Source organism: Notolepis coatsorum, assembly GCF_963971535.1.
Source record: "Notolepis coatsorum genome assembly, chromosome: 4".
Classification (NCBI taxonomy): Eukaryota; Metazoa; Chordata; class Actinopteri; order Aulopiformes; family Paralepididae; genus Notolepis; species Notolepis coatsorum.
In genome coordinates this window covers 149,984,506-150,011,822 of record NC_140168.1, presented here as the reverse complement: position 1 = coordinate 150,011,822, position 27,317 = coordinate 149,984,506, and the positions used below count along the sequence as shown (strand labels likewise).

The window sequence follows — 27,317 nt, the reverse complement described above, 5'->3', positions numbered from 1 at the left end:
CATTCTGTGCTAGCAAAGTCTGACTACTAGCTCAAATCGACTGACTGCGCAAGCACTGTATCACAGTAGCTCAGTGGTTCGTGGCGCGTGGGAAGGGCGGGAGACGGGAGGTGAATACAATTAGTTGTTTCACCTGTCATTCAATCAGTCTGTGACAGTCTGTCATCACTCGAAAATCTACTCGGTTTTACGCGTATGATTGTGTACATACAGTAGTGTAATGAATGAATGAAAACTTTATTTAACAGATTGGAGAATAGCTACAATACAGTACGGCTCAATACACACAATATTAAAATGGTGACGTGCTTTGAGCAGGATAAACTTATAATATACAGTGTTACACTTATACAGTTACAGTATATACAAATATATAAATACTGTCATAAAAAAAAAAAAAAAAAAAAAAAAAATTTTTTTGCAATAATTGAGAGGGGGTGCTGCAGCACCCCCCGCACCCCCCCTTCCCACGTCCCTGCCAAGACCCCGAGACATCCACCACCTTGGCCAACACTACGAGACAACAACTCAGAGAGAGGGGGGGGGGGGACAGGGGTTAGAGAGTTCCCATGTTTGTAGTGGGCGGCGATGGAGCAATAAATACATGTAGTGAGCATATGCATACATGGTGTAAGTGGAATCATAGTATATAAGAAAATTGTGAAATTGAGTAATAGATAGAACTACTGCAAGCGTATGGATACAGGATGAGATACAAGACAATAGCTCAGGGCCGTATTCCCCCGGGGGGCAGGAGAAGCCGCTCAGAAGGTTCAGCACTGCAGGCCAGACAGAAGGCGGTATGAAGCTGTTCCATGGGACCGGTTGAGATAGAGACAGAGGTTAAAAAGGTTCTCCCATGTCTGCAGAAAAGCAGACATGGGAGCAAATAGACATCCTAACTAAACTAGACAGATTCATCTAAGGGTCAGTCCCCGACCAGGTGGCCTAAATATTAAAGGCAACCAACTTGTGTCTAACCACGCCCAACTTGCGTCTAGCCACGCCCCCGCGGCGACGCGGCAGCTCCGTCACGGCAGCATTATATGCCAGTAACCGCCCCTTATTCAGTATCCAGAAATAGCTCAATTGGCAAGGCTGCATGGCTGTGGATCCTACGGCTCGTTGCTGGCTAGTTCGATTCCCTTAAATTTTTTTTTCTTTTTTTTTTTTAACGTGCATTCGCATTCTTCCGTCGTTAAGTTTAGGCATAACTTTAAGCATTGTTTCGGAGTTGGTTAAGGTTAGAAGGGTTAAGTTTAGGCGCTGTTAAGGAGCTGGTTAAGGTTAGAGTTTGACTTAGAGAATGGCAATATTTTTTAACGTGCATTCATTTCGCCGGTTAAGTTTAGGCATTGTTTCGGAGTTGGTTAAGGTTAGGCATTGTTTCGGAGTTGCTTAAGGTTAGAAGGGTTAAGTTTAGGCGCTGTTAAGGAGCTGGTTAAGGTTAGAGTTTGACTTAGAGAATGGCAATAGACAGCCTATTTCCGCGCTGCAGCGCGAGGCAATAGACAGCTTATTTCCGCGCTGCCGCTCTCTCGCGCTGCCGTGGTCACATGGGCGTATTGGCCAATCAGAGAAACGCTAAACACAAGTTGGTTGCCTAAAATATTCACGCGACCAGGTGGCCTATTCTTTAATCCCAGCCCAAGAGTGCTTCCGAGTGCTTCCGCGTTTTCCCTGATTGGCCGCGCCAACGCCTAGCACGCCCCGCGGCATAGCGGCAGAGGCGCATAGAGGTTGCCGCGGCATTATGCAGCCGTAATCGACGGTTAGCTCAACTCGTTCGCCGCCTTGCTGTGGAGCCTGCGGTGCGTTGGTGACAGGTTCGAATCACTTCAATTTCTTATTTTAATTTTTTTTATGTTTAATTAATTTATCATCTCTCTATATAAACGTGCATTCTTTCGCCGGTTAAGTTTAGGCATTCTTTCGGAGTTGGTTACGGTTAGGGTTAAGTTTAGGCATTCTTTCGGAGTTGGTTAAGGTTAGGGTTAAGTTTAGGCATTATTTCGGAGTTGGTTAAGGTTAGGGTTAAGTTTAGGCATTCTTTCGGAGTTGGTTAAGGTTAGGGTTAAGTTTAGGCATTATTTCGGAGTTGGTTAAGGTTAGGGTTACGTTTAGTCGCAGAGCATGGCAATAGAATGCCTGTCTGTCTTTCTTTCGCCGCCAGCCTATTTCCGCTCTGCCGCTCTTCCGCGCGCCGCGGTCACATGGGCGTCGTGGCCAATCAGAGAAACGCGAAGCACTCTTGGGCTGGGATTAATATAGACGCGACCAGGTGAGATCAGGGTAGGTTGAAGGAGAGGGAGAAAAGATGGGTCTTAACTCATTGAGCGCCACGCCCCTTCCAGGAAATTATGGCTTGATGGCCACCGCTTTAATCAATGGGAGGACGGGGATATTTGCGAGTGCTTAAAATATATCTTAAATTATGGCTATGGGTCTAATACACACGTTGCTTATCAATGAGTTGCTTGCAGTCAACATGTACAAAACGGATTGTTTTTTCATCGGTACATTTCCGTTTTATACTGTTTTGAATACGAGTATAGTTTTGGTGATTTCTAGTAATTCCAGAGAAAGACGCGATAATAGCCCTTTAGTGGAATACACAAAACACGTTGTCATTTTTCAGCTTATGAATAGTTTTCAAATAAACGCTAGATTATCGATAGTATATGTGTCCTCATGCACGATACAAAAGCGGGCTGAAAATTCGTTTATTCGTTTGGTCAGCGCCAACGGCACGCACACACACACATGCTCCGATGACGGTGAAAGGAACATCTGATTAACCCAAGATTCGTAACATAAATTCCTTACCTCACATCTGATGTCCTGCAAAAAGATTAATCTAATTCCTGATCGCCATTCCAAATATTGATCGTGTTTATTGATCCAACGTTATATATCCAAAACACATAATCCACGCTGCTCCCAGTCTCCCCAGTCAATGTGGTATAACGATACTGCATGCCCGAGAAGTAAAACCTGGACCAGACTTTTTTTTTTGATGCACATCCCCAGCCAATCCAATCCAATGATGTGCAATACCATCCGGGAGACGATAGGCGGCGGTATTTGCCCTTTTGCGAGCTCAGACCCATTCCCAACGATAACATCAGGTTTGATGGATGAAAATGAATGGATATCGCTAATAAAAGAAATAACGATTAAAACCCGACTATACTCGTGATTGGCGCTCAAGCGTCGGCGAGTTAACCCGACTATACTCGTGACTGGCATCCAATGAGTTAAACAGGGATTTAAAAACTTCGACAGAGCAGGCGTATGAGTGATGAGTATGTAAGGGTTAATGTGATGAGTATGTAAGGGTTAATGTGATGAGTATAATGGTTAATGTGATGAGTATAATGGTTAATGTGATGAGTTTGTACGGGTTAATGTGATGAGTATGTAAGGGTTAATGTGATGTGTATTTAAGGGTTAATGTGATGAGTATGTAATGGTTAATGTGATGAGTATGTAAGGGTTAATGTGATGAGTATATAGTTAGACAGTATAGGTTGAGTTCTTTATTATCTAAAGATGGTAAGTTGGAGTGGTGTGTTCATTCATAGTTAAAGGCAGTAGAGGTTGAGTTCTTTATTATCTAAAGATGGTAAGTTGGAGTGTTGTGTCCATTCATAGTTAAAGACAGTAGAGGTTGAGTACTTTATTATCTAAACATGGTAAGTTAGTGTTGTGTTCATTCATAGTTAAAGGCAGTAGAGGTTGAGTACTTTATTATCTAAAGATGGTAAGTTAGTGTTGTGTTCATTCATAGTTAAAGACAGTAGAGGTTGAGTACTTTATTATCTAAAGATGGTAAGTTAGTGTTGTGTTCATTCATAGTTAACACTATGATCGCCGCGGACGAGTTAAGACGTCATTCCGAGCCATGCTCATTCTGCCGAAGACGCCGTAACTCGTCTTTGATGTCAATATTTCAAAAATCTGTCATCGAAATCATATTTCCTTTCCGGAGCCCTGAGACACACTGGTGATCTCCTCTCAACTCTCTAGCGGTTCAAGAGCGCCATCTGGTGGCCGATCGGCAGATCGCCAACCGGATATTAACCTTTGAACCGGTAGTACTCATCCATATGTGGTCCGGCCACTCGCTATAGCTCCCGCGACTCCATCTTGAAACACTGGATAATAGATCGCTCGCCCTAACTCAATAAACAACGTTATTTGGACGTATATACTATTATACAACCTGGAAATGGATCGGGCATTTCTACATCCCATAATAGAAAAAAATCTGTTCCACGCTCATCTGCCAGCGGCGCGAGGAAGCCACGGTAAGATTCATCTAACGCTGCCCACGGAATTATAAACGATCCCCCGCCCATCCGGTCAACATCAGATGATGTGTAGAAACTTCTAGAAGTACGTGCAGTTGACATTTTTTTTATCTCGCACTGATTCCTACCAAACTGTATTTGATCATCAATATAATGCATTTGGGGCTATAAATCACATTCTGAAGAAAGCTGCAGAAAACAATAAAAACATACTTATACTTTAGACCATATTTTAGTATGAATATGTGAATGAAAAAGTTTAACGTTGCTACACCCTGAACAATACATATAGGACATTGAATGGGCCATAATAATGGCAGTTTAGCAATAGAAGTTATAGGCCTGCAAAGAAGGGGAACTTCTCCATAGACAAATAGAGCTGGCGAGGGATGGTAAATTATGAATTTAACCCATGGCGATTAAAGTGTTAAAGACAGTAGAGATTGAGTACTTTATTATTTAAAGATGGTAAGTTAGAGTGTTGTGTTCATTCATAGTTAAAGACAGTAGAGATTGAGTACTTTATTATTTAAAGATGGTAAGTTAGTTTTGTGTTCATTCATAGTTAAAGACAGTAGATGTTGAGTACTTTATTATCTAAAGATGGTAAGTTGGAGTGTTGTGTTCATTCATAGTTATTTACAGTAGTTAATGTCAAACTTTACTTAAACAGTTATTCAGTGCAAAGGGTTAAATTGACCCTAAGTAAATATGATATATGGATCATAATATATAAGTAAACAAAGCAGACATAAACACACAGAAGCCTATGTTTATGTCACCCACCACTACCCACTCCAAACTCTCACTGTCCCATATCATGTCCCATGAAACCAGAGACACTTTAAACATGATCCTGCCATGTCGTTATTAGCCGCGTAAACGCATCATTAAACCACGTCCCAGTTCTCTAAAGGTGCACTTAGCTTAGCTTTCAACTCCACATGGCCTTTCAGCCTGGCCCAATATGGGAGCTATTAGCAGCACTTAGCCCTCTCACTATTATCATCACTAACAACATGCAACTGGACCCTACGTTTGATCCAAAATGGCATCCTAAGAGATAAGGATGTTTGTAGGAGGCTGACCTGATGGCTAACTCAGAAACCAACACTATCTCACTCTCAATTAAAACGACTCAGGATGTGAATCTTCTCTCAGTATTTAAAACATTTTAAATCTTTTATTCTGTCTGTTCTTATATTTATATCCAGACTATAAGGGAATTGTCGAGAACTGATCCTCTCTCACTAATGAGTTTCACTTTAACTGAATTTAAATTGAATTGTAAATACTACCTTGCACAGCATTTGAGGCTCTGAGCAACTTGTAGCAGGGCCGTGCAGAGATCTTTAGAGGGGCAGGTGCTAACATTTTAAAAAGGGCACATGTATCAAAATGTTAGAACACCAACTACAGCGTAACGTAACCAGCCAAACTATAGCATTAGCAAACAATATTCAGAGAATGTAACACAGAATCTTACAACAAACTGCATCATACTATATGATTATGTCTTAGAATAGTTTTGGATTCATCTAAATGTATTATAGATCTCTATTGGCTAATGGGCCCGTCATTCCAAGAGGGAAGGCGACACGTCATGCAACATAACCATGCACCCCAGACACAGGCATTCAAATATTTATTTATTATTTATTTATAATATTAGAAAGATTATTCTTGATGAGGACCATGGTCATTGCTCTTTACCAAAAAATTATAATAATAATAAAAAAAATATTATTTCTTTTTATAAAAAGCCTTGCCAAAAAAGGCACTTCAAGGGGCACATGGGCAAGTGCTTGGGCACCCTAAGCCCCCCCCCCCCCCCCCCCCCCTCTGCACGTGCCTGACTTGTAGTGTTATATTTTGTACATCTGAAACATTCTGAAATCCACTGCCCCTCCACCTCCTGTGATGTTAACCTACTTTCTGTCTCCAGGTGGCTCTGGTGTTTCCTAACAATGACCCCGCAGCCTTCATGAGCGCCTTCTACGGCTGCCTGCTGGCCGAGATCGTCCCTGTGCCGATAGAGGTACCGCTCACCAGGAAGGTACGCAGTCACATGGTACTGATGATGGAGGGATGCATGGATGGATGGATAGACAGATTGATGGATGGAGGGATGGAAAGACAGATTGATGGTTTGATTATTGATTATTGGATGGATGGATGTTTGATTGTTAGATGGATGTTTGATTGTTGAATGGATGGATGGATGAATTGATGGATCTTTGGTGGATGGATAGTAAGTAAGTAAGTAAACTTTATTTGTATAGCACCTTTCACAGATAAAATCACAAAGTGCTTCACAGAAGTAAAACATAGCAACAGTTACATAGAGATGAACGCACTACACATAAAACAATTCTGACACATCGTAAGCATAGGCATAACATAAGTTAATTAAATAACTAAATATGAGTGCAACATAAATGTCAGTCCTAAAAACAAAACAACAATTATAAATAAATAAAGTATACAACCAGGAATGAATTCAAATGAATTAAAAGCCTGTCTGAATAAAAACGTTTTCAACTGTTCCTTAACACTTTGGATGCCACGGACGTGTTTTGTCGTTAGTTCATGCCGACCGTTGAGTGCCCCCGACGCTATATAGCGTCCGTTTGCCATTTTCTTTTTTATTGGCGATTTGAATTCATATTTCATCAATCGAGCCTCGGGTTAGTGCTGCAGAATCTCTCTGAGCTCAATTGGGAAGATACCGCCCCCTATCGTCTCTCCCTGTGGTACTGCACCCCATTACTTTAGACTGATGCAGGGGGAGTGGTCAGTTTCCTCATTTTACTTTTCCGTCAAGCCAACTGAAGAGACCAAGTGATCGCCGGCCCTCAGAACAGCGTGGATTATGTATTTACAGTACCAACGCTATAATCAATAAGCGTGATCGATATTTGGAATGGCGATCAGGAATTGGAATAATCTTTTTGGATAACATCTGATTTCAGGTAAGGAATTTATTTGACTAGTCTTAGGATAATCAGACCTGTTTTCACGGAGATATAAGCTTTTGCCCTATGCATGTGTGTGTGTGCGCGGTGATTCCTGATGAGAAAATGAGAGAATCGATTTTTCAGCCCGCCTCTATAGCGTGCATAAGTACACATATACTATCGATAATCTAGCGTTTATTTGAAAACGATTCATAAAATTTATGAATCGTTTTCAATTTTCAATCGTTTTGTAATTTTTCTGCCTATTTAATAGGCAGAAAAATTACAACGTTTTTGTGTATTCTAGAATATTCCAGTAAATGCCGTTTTTCACGGAATCTATATATTTTCCTTGAAAACGAGGGCTTTTCAAAATGCTATAAAACTCAAATGAACCGATAAAAAAACAATCCGTTTCGACAATGTTGACTGCAAACAAGTCATTGATAAACGACAGGCAGATTAGACACATTTAGGAGAGAGATTATGCATTCACAACGCTATCATTGAAGTGGGTGCTGGCATTCAACAGGGTTTCCAATGTTAAATGGCTGGCACTCAAACTGTTAAAAGTGGATAGGGAGTCAAGTGAACGCATATAAAGGGGAGGGTGTTCCAAAGGGTAGGGGCCATAAATTGGAAGGACCGATCACCTTTTGTTATTAACCGGGTCCGTGGGACAACCAGGAGATTTTGGTGGGAGGACCTAAGTGCACGACTGGGGGAGTAGGGGCGCAGTAAATAAAAAGGAGGGCTTTAAAAGTTCAAACAAGAATTTTAAAATGGACACGATAATTAATGGGGAGGCAATGTAGAGTGGATAAAATGGGGGTGATGTGGGCACGCCTACTTGTACCAGTTAAAAGCCTTGCCGCTGCATTTTGAATGATTTGCAAGCGGTTTAGCACAGATTTATCCAGACAGGTACAAATTTAATTGCAATAGTCCAGGCGTGATGAAATAAAAGCATGGATGATCATTTCCATTTCAGCTCTAGAAACAACAAATCTTAATTTGGCAATGTTTCTGAGCTGATAAAAACATGACCGTGTGAGCTGGTTGACATGGCTGTTAAAAATTACACCTAAGTTCCTCACATGAGGTTTGACACACTGACCTAGAGATCCAATACAATTTTTTATAATGGGGATGATGTGGTCGGGAGCAATAACGAGGGCTTCTGTCTTACTTGCATTAAGCTGAAGGAAATTGTCAGCCATCCAGCTCTTGATGGCATTGATGCATTCATTAATAATGAAAAAACTATTACACTCACTGGGCTTAAAAGAACAATACAATTGGATGTCATCCGCATAAAATTTATAAAATATTCCATTAAAACGTTTAATAATCTGGTTTAGGGGAAACATATATAGGGAGAACAGTATTGGCCCTAGCCAGTGGGGTAGAGTCGGACATGAACTGACCCCCTGACACAGAAAAGCTTCTATCAGCTAGGTAAGATGAGAACTAGGGATGCACCGATATGAAAATTTGCGGCCGATACCGATTGTTCAACTAACACAATCGGCCGATACCGATACTGATACCGATATTTGTAAAAAAAAATATATAAAAAAAAGTCTATATATATATATATTTTTTTTTTATGAAACGACTGTATTTTTGATGAATTGAAAATGGAGGACCCTTATGTAAAAAAGCCTAAAGTCTTTTTCTGATCTTCATCCTCCAGTCTTAGCACTGTATTGAGCTGTACTGTATTGTACCCATTCTGCAATCTGTTAATAAAGTTTTCAATCAATCAATCAGACAAATGTATAGAAAAACTTTTATTATAACCATATAACAAAAAATTATATTTATGAAAATGTGTTAGCCCTATGCTTGACTATTATTTTAGGCATGGCAACAAATAAAATAATAATAATCAAATGAATAAATAAAATATTAAATAAATAAATAGGCTACACGTCTCTCTTTTTGTGTTACAAATTGTGCTCACCGATATGAACATAGGCCTCTTTACTTACTTAAAAAAGGAAACATCGGGACTTCCGGTATGGTGAGCAGGGAGTAGGACGCGTTTTTCCCTCTCTCCCTCATGTTTTTTTAAATTCTACTTTTTAAGACTCCAAACCCTCATAATTCTTGTTTATATGCTAGTATCGATATAGCTAACTAAATATTTATCTTCGCAAAGATGACATCCAAGACTCCAAGACCAAAACGGGGCGATGTTCAGAATGAGGAGGAGGCTGACGACGCTTTTAGCAAGGCCTGGCTGGCCACCCTACTTGAAAGCCACAAAGAGGCTATGACCACCGAGTTCAGAAAAGCCATTACCACTCTGGAAAATAAACTTGACCAAATGAAAACGGACGTGGCCGACAACGGACAGCGGGTCAAGTCCCTGGAGGAGAATGCGGAATCTGTAAGCGAAAGAATTGCGTCGCTAGAGGCTACATGTGGGGATCTGAGGGCTAGCCATGCTATGCTAAAGGCTAAGGCGGAGGACCTCGAGGCTCGAGGGCGACGTAACAACCTTCGGATCATTGGACTACCAGAACAGATTGAGGGCCCGAGACCAACATCCTTCTTCGCCACCCTTTTATCCCAGGTTCTTGGGGCAGAGACCCTCCCTAACCCTCCAGAATTGGACCGCGCACACAGGTCTCTGGCAGCTAAACCGAAGCAGGGGGAAAAGCCTAGGCCTGTTATCATCAGGTTCCATAACTATCAAACCAAAGAACGGGTGATCCGGGAGGCCAGAAAGAGAAGAGCGGAGATGCAGTACGACGGTCAACAAATTGCTTTCTACGAGGATTATACCCCGGCTGTGTTGGAACAGCGAGCACCGTACCGCGATGTGATGGCACTACTTTACAAACGGGGGCTGAGGCCTAGTCTTCACTACCCGGCCAAACTGATGATTATGGAAGAGAGCGGTGACAGACTACGCTTCATGTCTGTTGGCGATGCCGAAGCGTACCTCAAGGCCAAGCTAGCCTAGCGTGGACGGCTACCCAATGAGTACCCAGTGGTAAGCTAACCTGACGCCGGGATCAATGAACAATGAATGTAGAATGCGAGACTGAATTTATAGACATTGGTTGGGCTAAACTGGTCGACCGCATTAGACCTGACACTTAGACCTCATGGGGAGATGCTATTGACATTAAGCGGACTGGCTTCTGAAACTGAACGTTATGTTTCCCAAATAGCGGACGCAGATTATATTTGCCCGTATTTCTAGCTCCCTTTTTTTTATTATTCTTTAATAGCCCTTATTTTACATGTGTCTCTCTCTCATTCAAACTGTAGACGTTCCCTCTGTTTAGACTTTAGAGGCTGCTAGATAAACAGAATGGACCGGTTTGACAGGATAATGAAGGTTCTATTTGTATGCTTTAGGAGTACTCAATGCGCAGAGACTGGGCCTGAATTTACTAGGCCATTTACCTAGGTCTAACGGACACCTTGGGGCCAGCTGAAACCAACACCAACAGCAATAGACATGATTACGACGTATTGAGTGTTCGGCTGAACTTGTGGACCTTGGTTATATTATAGTGCCCAGTCACTATAGATTGGCCACCTATGCCTCAGAAGGGGAATATTGTTATTTCAATCGGAGTGACTCCTTCAAAAGGAACCCTATGCCAACCAGGTTGCTATAGCCATGACCTTGTGAATGATTGCATGCCGTTTTCTTCTGCTCCCTATTTCGTATTTTTTGTTTTTGCCCCCCCCCCTTTTTTTAATATATTTTTTATATATGTATATAATCTTCCCTTTTTTTCTTAACTTAATTCGTCTTTTCTTTTGTATGGATTTATATACATATGACTCTCTAGGCAGGGTGAGCATATTCAGGGTGCACATGCTCCTCTTAATATCTGAGGGTCTTAATACAAACAAACCGGATAGTATCTATTGGGTAGTGGGGGTTTTGTATGCATGTTTCAGGAAGCACTCAAGGTACTGACTGAACCAACTCAATTTGCACACGCTTCATTTGACTGTCTTAAGGTACAGGTCTCTAACACTGCCGAATGTAACTAACCACATTACCTCTCTATACATATTTTAGGTACATTGTGAGGTCCCTGAATCGTGTAACCCCTGTAACTGCATATACCTCCTGTTTATTACTATGTTACTCTTTAAATGTATGTATATAATTTTTTTTATATAGACAGAAGGAGAAAGGGGGGAAAAAGAAAAGAAGAGAGTGGCACCTCTTTTTCAACTCTGTTTTGGTTTTGCAATCTTTATATCCCTAGTGGGCTTGGTAGCAGGGGCTAAAGACACTCCCCGAGCTGTTGTAGGCTGGAGGCGGGCTTTGCCCAGGTCCACTGAATTATAGGTTGACCTACACGCACTGGAACGCCTCGGTTTACTTGTTCACTCTTAACTTTCTATGGGTCACACTCCTTATTGGGAGTCATTGGTATCGCTTTTACGTCCATGCTCTAATGGATGAGCCCCGAGTTGTGTTGCAAATATCTCTCATTTTTATCCCAATCTTTAATTTTTGAATTTAAGCATCCCCCTTTTTTGTTTTTGTTTTTATTTTTAATTTCTTTGGCTGTTCGAATGTTCTTTTGACACAGATTTAAAAGTTTATCCATAACCATATTGGAGGCTGTTCGAAATTAACGGGAGAGAGGGGAAAAGGGGAGTGAGGATGAAGTCTCCACCGGAAGGAACGTATCCGGAGAGGTACAGAGGCTGTTGCTGTTCCCTTAGGGACCAAGGTATGTACCCCCGGGTGAGTATGTTTGTGTATGGTTGTGTGGGTGTATGTGTGTGCGTCAACCCCCCCCCCCCCCACCATTTCTCTACCCCCCTCTACCTTTCTCCTCTCTTCCAATGTTTTATCTCTTCAACTCAGGTATGTATATACTTAACAGAACATGGCAGTGACGGGCAGGAACATCCGTTTCGTCTCATGGAATGTCAAAGGGATGAATAACTATCAAGGCTAACAAGGTACTTAACCATCTATGGCACCTCAAGGGTGACCTTTGTTTTTTACAAGAGACACACATCTGCACCTCAGATATCCCCCGCATTAAGAGAGCATGGATGGGACACGTTTTTCATTCTAAATTCTCAACAAAAGCCAGGGGAGCTGCAATTATTATACATAGGGATGTACCCTTCGAGCCTTCCACCATTTTAACTGATCTTGACGGACGATATGTTATAGTGTCGGGCAGGCTGCAGAACATTCCGGTGGTTTTGGCCTCAATATATGCACCAAATTGGGACAATGATAAATTTGTATCTAATTTATTTTCCTCGATACCTAACCTTAATGATCATCACATAATTATCGGAGGAGATTTTAACCAGGTCCAAAACATAGAACTGGATAAGTCTTCGGATAGACGTACTACCATCTCCAAAGCGGCGAGCATCCTAAAATTTCATATGGAACAGCTTGGCCTTATAGACCCTTGGAGAGAAACATTTCCTACCGATAAACGTTTCTCCTTCTTCTCCCATGTCCACCACACGTATTTGAGAATAGACTTCTTTTTACTAGATGAAAAACTACTACATAATGTAGTCGCTACTAAGTACCATAGTATAGTCATTTCCGATCATGCCCCGACATCCGTTGAAATTAACTTCCCCCAGGGTAGAACACCCTCTAAATTTTGGAGATTCAATTCCCACTTATTATCTGAACCTGAATTTAAGGATTTTATTCATGCTCAAATAAAAATCTTCTTTGAGATAAACGACACACCTGAAGTTAGCAGTGACATGCTCTGGGAGGCCTTTAAGGCATATCTCCGCGGACAAGCCATCTCCTTTACCTCTCATTTTGGGAAGCAGGAACAATCCAAATTAACGGGTATATCAGATGAGATTAAACGATTGGACATCCAGTATTCATCTAAACCAACTCCTGCTCTATATAAGAAACGACTCCAGCTTCAATCACAATATGATTTGCTCTCAACTAGTAAGATCGAGAGACTACTCCTGCACACCAAGCAACGTTTTTTCGAGCAGGGGGATAAGGCCGGAAAATTACTTGCGTACCAAGCACGAGTGGCGAGTGCCTCTAGACTGATTCCCAGGATAAAATCCCAATTAGGTGTCACTACAACAGACCCTACGGAAATTTCTGAAATGTTCTCTGACTACTATTCCAAACTTTACACGTCGGAGTCTTCCCAGCAGGACTGGGATCGCCCAAACACCCTCAAGTCTCTCAAGTACCCTCAGGCGAATAAAGCTGAAGAGTTAGGCATGCCTATAAGAAGTGACTGAGGCAATCAAATCTTTACAAAGTGGCAAATCACCCGGGCCAGATGGCTATACTACAGAATTTTATAAAACCTACTCCGTGTTGGTTGCTCCTTTTCTACTGAGAGTATATAATGACTCCCTTCTAAAGGGCCAAATGCCGCCCATGCTATCAGAGGCGTCACTGTCCCTGCTGCTCAAAAAAGGTAAAGACCCTCTCCTTTGTAGCAGTTACAGACCAATCTCCCTCCTTAATGTGGATTGTAAAATATTGGCTAAGGTCCTTTCATGCCGTCTTCAGAAGGTGGTCCCATTCCTGATAGACCCGGATCAGACGGGTTTCATCATGGATAGGCAATCCTTCTTTAACACCAGGAGGCTGTTAAATATCCTTTTCACAACCACGACTGGCGCGCCAGAAATGGTACTCTCCCTGGATGCTGAGAAAGAGTTTGACAGAGTGGAATGGAGGTACCTGTTCCATACACTTGAGAAATTCGGTTTGGGACCGGGTTTTATTTCATGGATAAAACTCCTATACTCGTCCCCGGTGGCCTCGGTTAATGTGAATGGTACCAAGTCGGGCCAGTTTGCGCTTTATCGCGGCACTCTTCAAGGATGCCCGCTTTCTCCCTTGCTCTACGCGCTCGCCGCAGAACCTTTAGCCATATGGCTTTGCAGTGAGGACAGATTTGAGGGGATTGAGAGGTTCGGCCTGGTTCATAAACTCTCATTGTATGCCGACGATCTCCTACTTTATGTCTCCAATCCGTCATCGTCCATCCCTGTTATCCTGGATATTCTAGAACAACATAGGCAGCTCTCTGGATACAAACTTAATCTCCAGAAAAGTGAATATTTACCTGTTAATGCATCTGCGGAACGGCTTCCTCAATCGCTTTTCCCATTTAAAAGGGCCACGGAAGGATTCACATATCTAGGGATTTTTATGGCCAAATCACAGACAGAGCTCTTTGCAAAAAATTTCCGTCCTCTGCTGGATCGCTTTAAGCTAGATCTGACGAGATGGTCCTCTCTCCCCCTCTCGCTTCTGGGAAGGGTTAACCTGATAAAGATGGTGGTCTTACCCTGATTTATATACGCTTTTCAGCATATACCAATATTTATTAATAAAGCCTTTTTCACTTCGATTGATCAACTTATATGTTCATTCCTGTGGGGTAACAAAAGAGCACGTATTAAGAGGACGATCATGCAACTTCCCAAATCGGAAGGGGTTTTGGCTTTGCCCAATCTTCGCTATTACTACTGGGCATGCAATATAAACAAACTCCTTTACTGGAGGACCAGGAGGGAGGAAGAAGACCAACCCCAATGGGCTCGGATGGAAGTCTCCTCTTCAAAGTACTCACTCTGGTCTGTGGCAACATCCCAACTACCCATTTCCATCCCTATTAAACAGGTGGCTCGGAACCAAATTGTAACGGATACTTTGAAAATCTGGAATCAGTTTAGGAAACAATTTGGCCTACACGCTCCGTCGGGGCTAGCTCCAATCTCTCGTAATCACCCATTCTTACCGTCCTGTTCTGATCCTGTATTCAGAAGCTGGGCGAACAAAGGTTTGCTAACCATTAATGACCTCTACTCCGGAGGTGTGTTCTCGTCGTTTGCAGAACTATCAAAAAAATGTGGTCTCCCAAATTCCCACCTTTTCCGTTTTTTTCAGATCAGACATTTTGTTCAGAACCAATTCCCACAATTCCCTGGCCGTCCTCCAGACTCTAGGACTGACCCTCTCCTATCGCTCGGTACCGGGCGGAAAGGGCTCGTCTCAATTTTATATGATAAAATATTTTGGATGAACCCAACTTGCTTAGACTCCCTAAAAGCCAAATGGGACGAAGATCTGGGAATTATCATTACAGATGAACAATGGGATCATATATTAGACCTTGTACACACTTCCTCTATATGTGCAAGTTTGCTGCAGTGTAGGATCCTGCATAGGGTTCACTACACCAATGCGAGGTTAGCAAAGATATACCCGGATAGAACGGATGCGTGTAATAGATGTAAACAATCTCCAGCCGATTATATGCACATGTTTTGGACGTGCCCCAAACTCACAGAGTTTTGGACTGCAATATTTGATACACTGAGTAGGGTCCTGGGTGTGACGTTAGACCCTGATCCACTCACTGCCTTTTTCGGTATCCCGAATACCCCTTCGATCGCATCTAGGGCTGCAAAACGAGTTGTGGCGTTCACTACCCTCCTCGCTAGGAGACTTATTCTCTTTAAATGGATACACCCTTCCCCACCCACTCACAACGGATGGATACATGAGATACTACATTGCGTTAAGCTTGAGCGAATCAGATTCTCCCTAAAGGGCTCCCTTGAAACATTCCATGTGACCTGGCAACCATTTCTGCAACACATCGATACCCTGACTATCAATGAAGAGACTTAGAAAGGATAGAACTTGGGGAGCTCCAGTAGCTCACCACGTACCGCAAGTGCTATTTCAGCGCCGTGGACAACCGTGCTCGTCACGGATCTGGGGCTGAGCGCGTTCGAATCCCGGACGGCAGCCGTGCCTTTCCCAGAGTGTCTTCCCCCCCATCTGAACCATTTCAGCCTGCTTCTGTCGGTCGAACTTGACCAAGTATGAATGCGATGAAAAAGCGATAAACGCTAAAAGAACCAGCTGACTGGTCAAAGTTAAAAAAAAAAAGAAAGGATAGAACTTTACACCTCTAACTGCACTTCCTTATCTTTTATTATTATTTTATTCCTATTTTCTAATCCCCCCCCCCCCCCTTCCCTGTCCTGGTATGTATGGGTGTGAATGAGACCCCCGGGGGTTGGGTGGGTAACTGGGGGAGGGAGAGGGGAACGGGAGACGCAGCTGCAGAAGGTCAAACTACTCAAGAATTACCACAATACTATAGGCAGGGGTGGGGGAAAGAGTGAAATTATCTCATTGATGACTTTCTTCCACAGCCACAGCCGTGCTAGAGAGTTTTCTTTCTGTGTTTTTAGTTCTTTCTTTACTTCTTTTTATCTAAATATTTGTGCATTATTGTTTTTTGTTTTTCTTTCCCAGTAGCATCTATGCTGTATGTTTGGATGTTTTGCAGATGTGTTTTCAACAACTTCGATGTGTGGGGGGGATGGGGGTGGGTATGAGGGAGGGGAAGGGGAAATGAAAGGGGAAGAAAAGAACAAAATATGGAAAATGTATGATGTTGACAATTGTAAATGTACAAATCACTTTTCCTGCAATAAAGAAATCTATAAAAAAAAGGGGGAAACATCAAGAAATATGTTTATTTATTTATTATTCCATCATGCCATGTGTGTTTTTTATATATTTTATAATGCTCATGATTATTGGTGAAGTCTGAGTCATACAATACCCCACTGGCTTTCATCTTCAAAACTTGACTAGAAAGACAAAAAGGTTTGAGTTTTAAGAGTTTAAGAGACGGCACTCACTGTATCTCTCTCAAACAAAGCTCCATGTTCTCCAGTAATATCTCCATAATCTGAGTTTGAAATGCATGTGTCGTGTCAGGTACAACAGAACAATTTTGATTGACAGTCGATTCTGCCAATTACGTCACACTGCTAGCACCCACCTCCTGCTGTTCTTACCACCAATCGGCAAGCGCTTATTCGCTTTTTACTTCCGGGAAGTCCGCCATTGATTTTCGCGAGAGATCAACAACAAAGCTAATAACGTTAGCTCCCCGCGGCCCACGAGTAGATTACCAGCGCTCCGCAGGAGTACTAAACGAGGCATAATGATTTTACTGCAACGAATTTTATAATAAAAGCTTTTCTATACATTTGTCTGATTGAAAACTTTATTAACAGATTGCAGAATGGGTACAATTCAGTACAGGCTCTCTGAGCAAAGGAAGGAAGTGAGAGATATGAATGAGTAATACTTGCTATGGTCGGGTAAATAATATGCTGATGTTATTGAACGTGTAACTATATAACGTTAATGCCACAAAACGAATGCCTTTGTTAATCATAAGTAACTTTGATGCATTAGCGTGTGTGTGGGGGCGGCGTTGTGCAGGTCGCTTGACTGAATTTCTTTTTGACGCAACACAAATTGACGGATATTTATCGGCCACTGCCATCTGCAAATTTTAGCTTATAGGCCGATGGCAGTCAACAAGGCACTTATCGGCCGATACCGATACCCGACATATTGGTGCACCCCTAATGAGAACCATCTCAGTGCCGACCCAGAGATCCCAAACACATCATTGAGCCTACGCACCATAACCACGTGACATGATCAACTGTGTCAAAGGCTGCGCTGAGGTCCAAAATGTGCCGTTAGTCGACTATTGGTCGACTAAAATTAAAAAAATAAAGTATAATATTATTTTTATTTAAAAAAAATTATAATAAAAATTCATTCCATTTGGGCTGTGGGGGTGCTTAATGTCTGAAGGAGTCGACTGAAGGCTTCTTGTCCTCTGCAAAAGCATGCAATTGGTCCACTGATGGATACATCTTGATATTTGTCTAGTCTAGTGTGTTCATTAGATGGGTGAAATCCTCTTTCAGTGCCTCTGTGCCTGTTTTTGTAGGCAGTTAGCCTCTGGTATGTGTGCCATTAGCGTTAGCCACGCTTCTAGGCCTCTTTTCTTTTGGAAAGAATGATAAAAAAAATTCAAATATAATAATTTTTTTTTCTTTTTTTTTTACTATTCGACTAAGAGGTTGGTTAGTCGACTACGGCTCCTTTCGACCGATTAGTCGACTAATCGACTAATAGGGGTCAGCCCTAGTGTTTACCATCATCTGCAGCCATTACAATGTCATTGGTAACCTTAACACTTTCAATGCCCAAAACGTGATAAGACGTTTTATCAGCCCAATGCCTGAATGCCCACGATGACAATTAGCGTTTTAAATTCATATTTCATCAACCGAGTCTCCCGTTGGTATGCAGCCCCTGTAGGAGCTCAGATGTGGAAAAAACCGCCCCCTATCGTCTCCCAGATGGTAATGCACCCTTTTGGAATGGACTCAATGAAATAATCCGGAATCCACATTTTACTTCTCAGGCATGTAACCCGAGCCGATCGGATTCATTGTGGAGCCTCAGAACAGCGTGGAATACATAACAACAGTATGTAGCATTGGATCAATAAAAGCGATCGATTTTTGGAATGGCGATCAGGAATTGGAATGATCTTTTTGGAGAACATTTGATCTGAGGTAAGGAATCTATTTTACAAGTCTTGGGATAATCAGAGTTGTATTCGCTGATATCTCAGTGTTCGCCCTATGTGTGTGTGTGTGGGCGATCGCTTTGAGGAAATCAGAGAATCGATTTTTCAGATTGCCTATATAGCATGCATACGTACACATATACTATCGATAATCTAGCGTTTATTTGAAAACGATTCATAAATAGGCCGAAAAATGACAACATTTTTGTGTATTCTAGAATATTCCGGTAAAGGGCGATTATCATGGAATATTTATATTTTCCTTGAAAACGAGGGCTTTTCAAAATGCTATAAAACGAAAATGAACCGATAAAAAAACAATCCGCTTCGACAATGTTGACTGGAAAACGAGTCATTGATAAGCGACGGGCAGATTAGACACATAGCCATAATTTAAAACATAGATTAGGCGTTATTTTATTTTTGATTTTTTTTTTATCTTTCTTCCCCTCCTTTTTCCCGATTTTTCTCCCATCCCACCCTTCCTGGTTGTTGCGTACTTTCCCCTACTGTTGGTCCGGGAGACCGGAGACTGTCACATGCTTTCCTCCGACGCATGTGCAGCCTGGGGCAGGCCAACCTGGCCGCGCAGGTTCTCACCGGGGAGAGTGTAGCGTGTGGGAGGCCACACTATCTCTCCTCAGTTCCAACCTTCGCTGAGCAGGCGCCCCGACCGAACTGTAGGGGTCGCTGTCCACAACGCCCAGGACCCACCCTTCAGCTTTCCCACCCCCTGATACAGCCAATTGTATCAGTGTGAGAGGCCAGCCAAGCTGATAGCAACGCCGGGAGCTGGATTCGAACAGGCGAATCCTAGTGTCTCCCGGTGTTGGTGACGAACGTAATCTCCGTGCGCCACCTGCCCCCCCAGATTAGGCGTTATTAACGCTAACATTGAAGTGGATGATGGGCATTCAAGCGGTAAATCAAGATTAAGCTTGGGCTCTGAAAGTGTTAAGAAGGGCTGTTTCGGTGGAATGAATTTTCCGAAAGCCTGATTGGAATGAGTCATGCAGATTATGGGTTTCGAGAACCATGAGAAGCTGCTCAGCCACAATTTTCTCCAGCACCTTGGACAGCAGAGGTAGTTTGGAGATTGGTCTATAATTCTCAGGAAGAGAGGTTTCTAGGTTAACCTTTTTTTAAAGAGGTTGAACTATGGCATGTTTAAAATGGCTAGGGACTGAACCTGATGCCAGAGAGCGGTTAATTATTGACAGAATTGTGGGACCAATTGAGTCAAGGACCTCTAGAATTAGGGATGAGGGAACAGCATCAAGGGGATTAAAAGAGGGTTTAGTTTTGTGCAGCACTATAGAAACCTGCTCTAAGGTGACTGGAGAGAACGAGTCTAGCAGCGTGATAGGAGGAGAGACAGTGGTAGGAAGGCTGGCAAAAGGGATGAGGGGCAGATGCCTGCTCTAACACCACTGACCTCATCCACAAAATAATTCAAAAAGTTATTACAGTCAGTATAAGAATATACAGGTACACATGGAGGCACAGGAGCAACAATAGTATTGATTGTTTCAAACAAAACCCTTTAGTTTCCCTTGTTGGATGATATTAGATTAGCAAAATATGCAGTTCTTGCATCCCTTATCATGTCATTAAACTGGATCAAAAGCTCTTTGAGATGTAACCTGTGGACTTCAAGCTTGGAGGCTTTCCATAAACGCTCTGTCTTTCTACACTGACGTCTAAAACTGCGGATAGACTAATTGAACCAGGGAGTAGAATTGGTACGGGAGGCAGGTCTGGATTTAAAAGGAGCAACTATGTCCAAAATATTGGAACATTGGTCATGAAAAGACTGCACAAGGGACTCTAACTCATTGAAATTGGACAGCACATCAAAGTCAAATAATGTTGAAAATGTATCTGCAGAGTTTTGCTTAATTTTACGTCTGTGCGTCATCTGGTTATGAGGGAGCACATCAGAGTTAAAACAAACATCAAAAAGTATACACTTATGGTCACTCAGATGGAAATCCTGGAGGTTGACATTCTTAATGTTTAACCCATGTGAGAAAACTAAATCTAAAGTATGCCCGGCTACATGAGTAGGACCCGAAATATGCTGAACAAAATAGATAGGATAGGATAGAAGGATACATGGATACAACAAAAGGCACTTTACAATTTGTTCCTCACATTTGAACTCATTCACTCACACTCAAACACACCGACGGCAGAGGCAACCATACAAGGTGCCAACATGCTCATCGAGAGCAGTTAGGGGTTAAGGGTCTTGCTCAAGGACACTTCGACACGCTGCTGTGAGGAGAACCGGGGACCTCCATATTACCAGACGACTGCTCTACCTCCCGATCCACTGTCGCCCCTAGATGGACGGATGGGTGGATGGATGGATAGACGATGGATGGATGGGTGGAGGGGATGGATGGATGGGTGGGTAGAGGGAGGGAGGGAGGGATGTATGGGTGGAGGGATGGATGGATAGGTGGAGGCATGGATGGGTGGGTGGAGGGATGGATGGGTGGAGGGATGGATGGGTGGAGGAATGGATGGGTGGAGGGATGGATGGGTGGAGGAATGGATGGATGGGTGGAGGGATGGATGGAGGGATGGATGGATGGATGTTTGATGGATGTGTAGATGAATGGAAGGATGGAGGGATGGATGAATGAATGAGGAAGAAGGCACCAAGACAGCGCTGGACCTGTTGGTGTATGTATGGTGTATGTTCAATGAGAGTCCTAGAGAGAGAGAGTGACGTGAAGAGGGTTTATTTATTTATTATTTTGATTGAACCAGGATAATCCCATGGAGGTGACAAGAAAGTTATGATAATAGAATAGAAATACTTTATTCATCCTGAGGGAAATTTGGCACTACAGATCACTCACAGTAAACAGTAAACATTTAGGTAGGCAAAGCAAAAGTCACGAATACGAATAAAAATAAGACTAAGAATAAAATAAAATACGGTCCGGGATATACATTTACTATGTTATGTATATACATTCTAATATAAAATATACAGTAAAAATATACAGTAGTGTACAGAAGTAGCGTAAAATTGTACAATGTCTGTTTTAAAAGTGAAGTTATCAACTCTTTATCAACTCTTTTAAATTCAAGTCCTTCTGCAGGCTGTTCCAAGCAGAGGGAGCAGATAACATGAAAGCTGCCTTTCCATCTCTGCCACAAGCAGCAAAAATACATGTTGAGATCTGAGACTATAGTTATATGCTCCTAAAGTTATATCAATGTCTGAGCCAAACACACGGACAGAGATGCCAACCAGCCCTGGAATTAGGGTTGGGTACCGTTCACATTTGAACCGATACCGACCAGTTCCTGGAATTCGGTATCGGTACTGTAACTGAGGGGTTACAAAACCCTGACTGTATTAAAGATTGTGATAGATTAAACCACTGCTAGTTATGTACTTAGTATTACTGGCCAGACAGTACATCTAAATATGGCAGACACTCATAATAACACGGCACTGACAAAGAAATATCATTTGAGGGTATTTATTATTATGCAGTAAATGTACAGATATGAGAATTAGGGTCGCGCTTGTATGGCGAAGAATATGCATAAGTCAGTCAGTAGCAGAAGTCAGTGGGAATAGAATAATTCCTACGATGGGGTACTAGGCTAACGCCGCCTGGCGTAGGATGGCAATTATAGGGGGCAACGCTGGTACCGCTGGAGACAAGGGGTTGCTCCCAGAGTTGTAAGCTCTGGAGGAGAGAGGAATGTTCGGATACTCAGTCTGATCAATTGAAGAAGAAGGGGTTTCACGTACAGAATCCAGTCCTTGTAATCCAAAGGTCAGCATCAAAGCAATAACTGTAATCCAATTGCACGATAGCAATGATGATAGCCAGCTAGCCTCGGTCCATGAGGCCAGCCCGAATGTAGATCCTCAAGGTGGTTAAATCCAAACGACAGTGGATATTAACGATGCTCTTCTCCAGGTAGTACGTTCCACAATCAATATAATCCAACCAATACTGGTTCTGCAATCGCCGCCGTCGGTTCCCATATGCACATGTCCAGTAGGTTCTCCGACTAGGCCTCCTCGTGTGCTGGCACCAATGTATTTAGTCCACGCGCACTGGCTAAGGTCCACTAGCTAAACGAACGAACTGCTGGGCAATGCTGCACACGAACGAACTGCTGTTGGCACGACGCACAATAATTAGCAACTCTTTACTTCACATTAAGCTAAGTTGAACTTGACGTTACTGCATTAAATCTGACACTTTTACTATTCACTTCGCACGTGGTTCTCAACGCTCTGTTAGACGAACTGCTTCTCACTACATTACTGGATGAACGAACTTGATGAACAGCTACTGTTCGCACCTGCCGCCGTATATATACTTAAGTGGCTTCTAGTGCCAAACCTAACCACTTGCCCGGAATCAATGCGCTGCCAAGGGCATGTCCTGACTTGCCCAGACTCGCCCTTGAACCTGTCTGAGTGCGAGACTGCCTGGCGCCGCCGTCAGGGGACATTATCCATAAGGAAAGTGAATATTACTAGGATTTACACGCAGGCTTAAAGGGGTATAACGTGTATATATAAATAATATACAAGGTATATAAACAATAAATGTAGATTCTCAGCTTTAATCTGGCCCTTCACAACAGGTACCCAACCATACATTTTTTCGGTACTTAAAGGAACACAAACTTTTGGGGAAATTAGCTTATTTGCCATCTACCCTGGAGTTAGACAAGCAGATACATACCCTTTTCTTCTCTGTGCATGCATTAGGCGTAGGGAACTGTTAGCCTAGCTTAGCGTTATTCACTGGAAGTAGGTGTGCCAGTGTAGCCTAGTTCCCAACAGTCACAAAATACACTCCAAATACAACTCCAAAACTTTCCTGTAAACATGTTGTGACCTGTGTATTTACCACGTGGAGAAATAAAAAATAAAAAAATAATTAGACATTTTCGTTTTCTAAGCAGATATATACTCTGAACTAGGGATGTCCCGATCCGATCACGTGATCGGGATCGGGGGCCGATCACGTGATTTTCAGAAGATCGGGATACATTTTTTTTTTTTTTTTTTTAACAAACATGGACATGTTCACGTCTTAAACTCATACTGAGGCCTTAGTTTTGGTTTTAAATTGCATATCATCATTCATTTATTTATTGTCATACAGAGCAGAAGAATTTTGCCAAAACAAACGCATTTCCTTTGATTTAATTATACATCAAATGATTTATGTCAAGGATGAGGGACATCCACTAGTTGCAGAACTTGCAGTCACCTGATTTTTACAGACGATGGCGCCATTGCTCTCATGAAGCAGCAGGTTGGAGTTTTTAGATTACTCCGGTTGCAATGCCTCGCTTGAATGAAGTAAACTTTTCACCTGGATAACGTCAACATTCAGGGTGAATGTACGTAATGTGAGAAATTGGGATGGGAAAAAAATTATTTATTTAGTTTTATTTTTTATTAATATATATTGTTTTATATCGGATCGGGAAAGATCGGTATCGGTAGATACTCAAAATCACATGATCGGGATTGGATCGGGAGCAAAACAAATTTATCGGGACATCCCTACTCTGAACCATTTTTTGCCGAACCACTGCTGCCTGGGTGCAGTGATTTCATCACCTCAAAAGCCCTGTTGATTTGTGAAAAACGGGGCTTTTGAGGTGATGAAGTCACTGCACCCAGGCAGCAGTGGTTTGGCCAAAAGAAATCCCGAGTATATATCTGCTTAGAAAACGAAAATGTCAATTACATTTTTTTCTCTCTCTCTCGCTATCTGTCTCTCTAACCACCTCTCTCTTTCTCTCTAACCATCTCTCTCTCTCTCTCTCTCTCTCTCTCTCTCTCTCTCTCTCTCTCTCTCTCTCTCTCCCCCCCCCCCCCCCCCAGGATGCAGGCAGTCAGCAGATAGGGTTCCTGCTGGGTAGCTGTGGTGTGACTGTGGCTCTGACCAGCGACGCCTGCCACAAAGGTCTGCCGAAGAGCCCCACAGGAGAGATCCCACAGTTCAAAGGTCAGATACACATCAGCTATTAGTAGGGGTATAACGGTACTGTGTAATCGTTCCGCGACTTCGCGGTCTGGTATAGGGAGCCATGCAACGAATACGTCTCAGGGGAGACTATACGACACTAGGTGGAACTAGCTTAATATCTGTAGAGTAGAGGCTTACTTTAATCTTTAAAGTTGAATATTTAGCTTGTGTTGCCAAATTCAGATGATAAATAAAATGTTGACGCCTGATGACAAGCGGACGGAGCAACTTAATCCTTTCACTGCTACAATACAGAAGGTTAACCATTTCACTGCCACATGACAGGGTTAACCCTTTCACTGCTACAATACAGAAGGTTAACCCTTTCACAACCACATGACAAAGGGTTAACCCTTTCACAACCACCTTCTGTAGTGTGGTAGTGAAAGGTTAACCTTCTGTAGTGTGGTAGTGAAAGGGTTAACAACCGCACACTCTGCACTTTGCTGTTTCTCCCCATCTCATCCCCTCCCCTTTACTACAAGTGTCCCTGAAACAAAACCGTGTATTAATTATACGTTTGTAAAACAGCAGGGTCATTACAATAGGCTGACCATTTTTTTTTTTTATCTTTTTTCCCCTCCTTTTTCCTCTGTTTTTCTCCCATCCCAATGTTAGTCGTTATGCCAATTCCCAATCCCCTTCCTGGTCGCTGCGCACCTACCCCCTACAGTCGGTCTGGGAGAGTGGAGGCTATCACATGCTTCCTCCGACACATGTGTAGCCAATGCAGGCATTAAAGCGTTCCGTCTTGAGACGGATTTCCGTCAATTTGAGTCGATTATGAAGAAAGATTTTTTTTTAAACAAAAAGTAATAATAATTTATATATTCTTATATATATATATATTTTTTTTTTATCATTCAATTTGGGCTGTGGGGGTGCTTAATGTCTGAAGGAGTCGACTGAATGCTTCTTGTCCTCTGCAAAAGCATGCGATTGGTCCACTGATGGATACATCTTGATATTTGTCTAGTCTAGTGTGTTCATTAGATGGGTGAAATCCTCTTTCAGTGCCACTGTGCCTGTTTTTGTAGGCAGTTAGCCTCTGGTATGCATTCCATTAGCGTTAGCCACGCTTCTAGGCCTCTTTTCTTTTGGAAAGAATGATAAACAAATATATATATTAAAAAATAAAAATAAAAAAGAATTAAATCAACCAAGTAACAGAATAATGCACAAATAATCAGAGCTTTCACCAGCTCTACACAAAAGCCAATGTCCGTGAAGCACTTTTATAAAAAAAAAAATTATTTATGGTATTGGAAGTAGGGGTGTAACGGTACACAAACACCATGGTTCGGTACGTACCTCGGTTTTGAAGTCACGGTTCGGTACGGGTTTTCGGTACAGTGGGGGAAGGTTTGGCTTTCCATGTTCATCTCAGGGGTGATGTGGTGTGCAGTAACTAATTGTACTTGTAGGGCTGTCAATGAATATTCTATATTGAAATTAATAATCGACTTGTAAAGATTTTTTTTTATAATATTAATTATATTAGATTGTGAAAAAAACAGCCCCCGATGGGCGGTCGTTAGTGGTTAACATACCGTTGTATTCGTTCGATACACAGCTGTTCGGTACGGTACACACTGAAACGGTTGGGTACGGATACGTGTACCTTTACACCCCTAATTGGAAGGTGCTCTATGAGTAAGGGTTTATTTAGTACCTTACACAGGAGAATGCATGACACATTTGCGCACATACATGGACAGATTAATGTGTATCACATACATGGACAGTTTAATGTGTTTTTATCACATACATGGAAAGTTTAATGTATTTTATCACATACATGGACCGATTAACACTTTGATGACCAGCCATGCGGTGCACCTTACCCCCGTTAAATGCCAGCACCCACTTCAATGATAGCGTTGTGAACGCATAATCTCTGTTTTAAATTATGGCTATGTGTCTAATCTGCCCGTTGTTTATCAATGACTTGTTTGCAGTCAACATTGTCGAAACGGATTGTTTTTTAATCGCTTCATTTCCGTTTTATAGCATTTTGAAAAGCCCTAGTTTTCAAGGAAAATATATAGATTCCGTGATAAACGCCCTTTACTGGAATATTCTGGCATACACAAAAACATTTTAATATTTCGGCCTATTTATGAATCGTTTTCAAATAAACGCTAGATTATCGATAGTATATGTGTAATTATGCACGCTATAAAAGCGGGCTGAAATATCGATTCTCTCATTTCCTGATCGCGCACAGCCACACACACACACACACACACACGCATAGGGCAACCGCTTATATCTCTGTGAAAATAGCTCTGATTATCCCAAGACTGGTAAAATAAATTCCTTACCTCAGATCAGATGTTATCCAAAAAGATTATTCCAATTCCTGATCGCCATTCCAAATATCGATCGCGTTTATTGATTCAGCATTGGGTACTGTAAATACATAATCCATGCGTTTTCCGGGCCGGCGATCACAATGGATTCTTCAGATGGCTTGACGGAAAAGTAAAGTGAGGAAACTGGCCCACCCCTTTATCAACTCTTGGTAATCAGTAATGGTTACCCAGTTACACAGGG

At 42.2% G+C, this 27,317-nt stretch overlaps 1 protein-coding gene across 1 annotated transcript in view; it reads left to right on the top strand.

Moving 5' to 3' along the window:
- The window catches only part of dip2ca (disco-interacting protein 2 homolog Ca), an 837,941-nt gene that overhangs the window by 634,542 nt on the left and 176,082 nt on the right, over positions 1–27,317 (top strand). The window contains exons 11-12 of the mRNA XM_084312140.1: positions 6,259–6,369; positions 24,617–24,740. Coding sequence (XP_084168266.1) covers positions 6,259–6,369; positions 24,617–24,740 — 235 coding nt within the window. The remainder of the gene's footprint in view (positions 1–6,258; positions 6,370–24,616; positions 24,741–27,317) is intronic.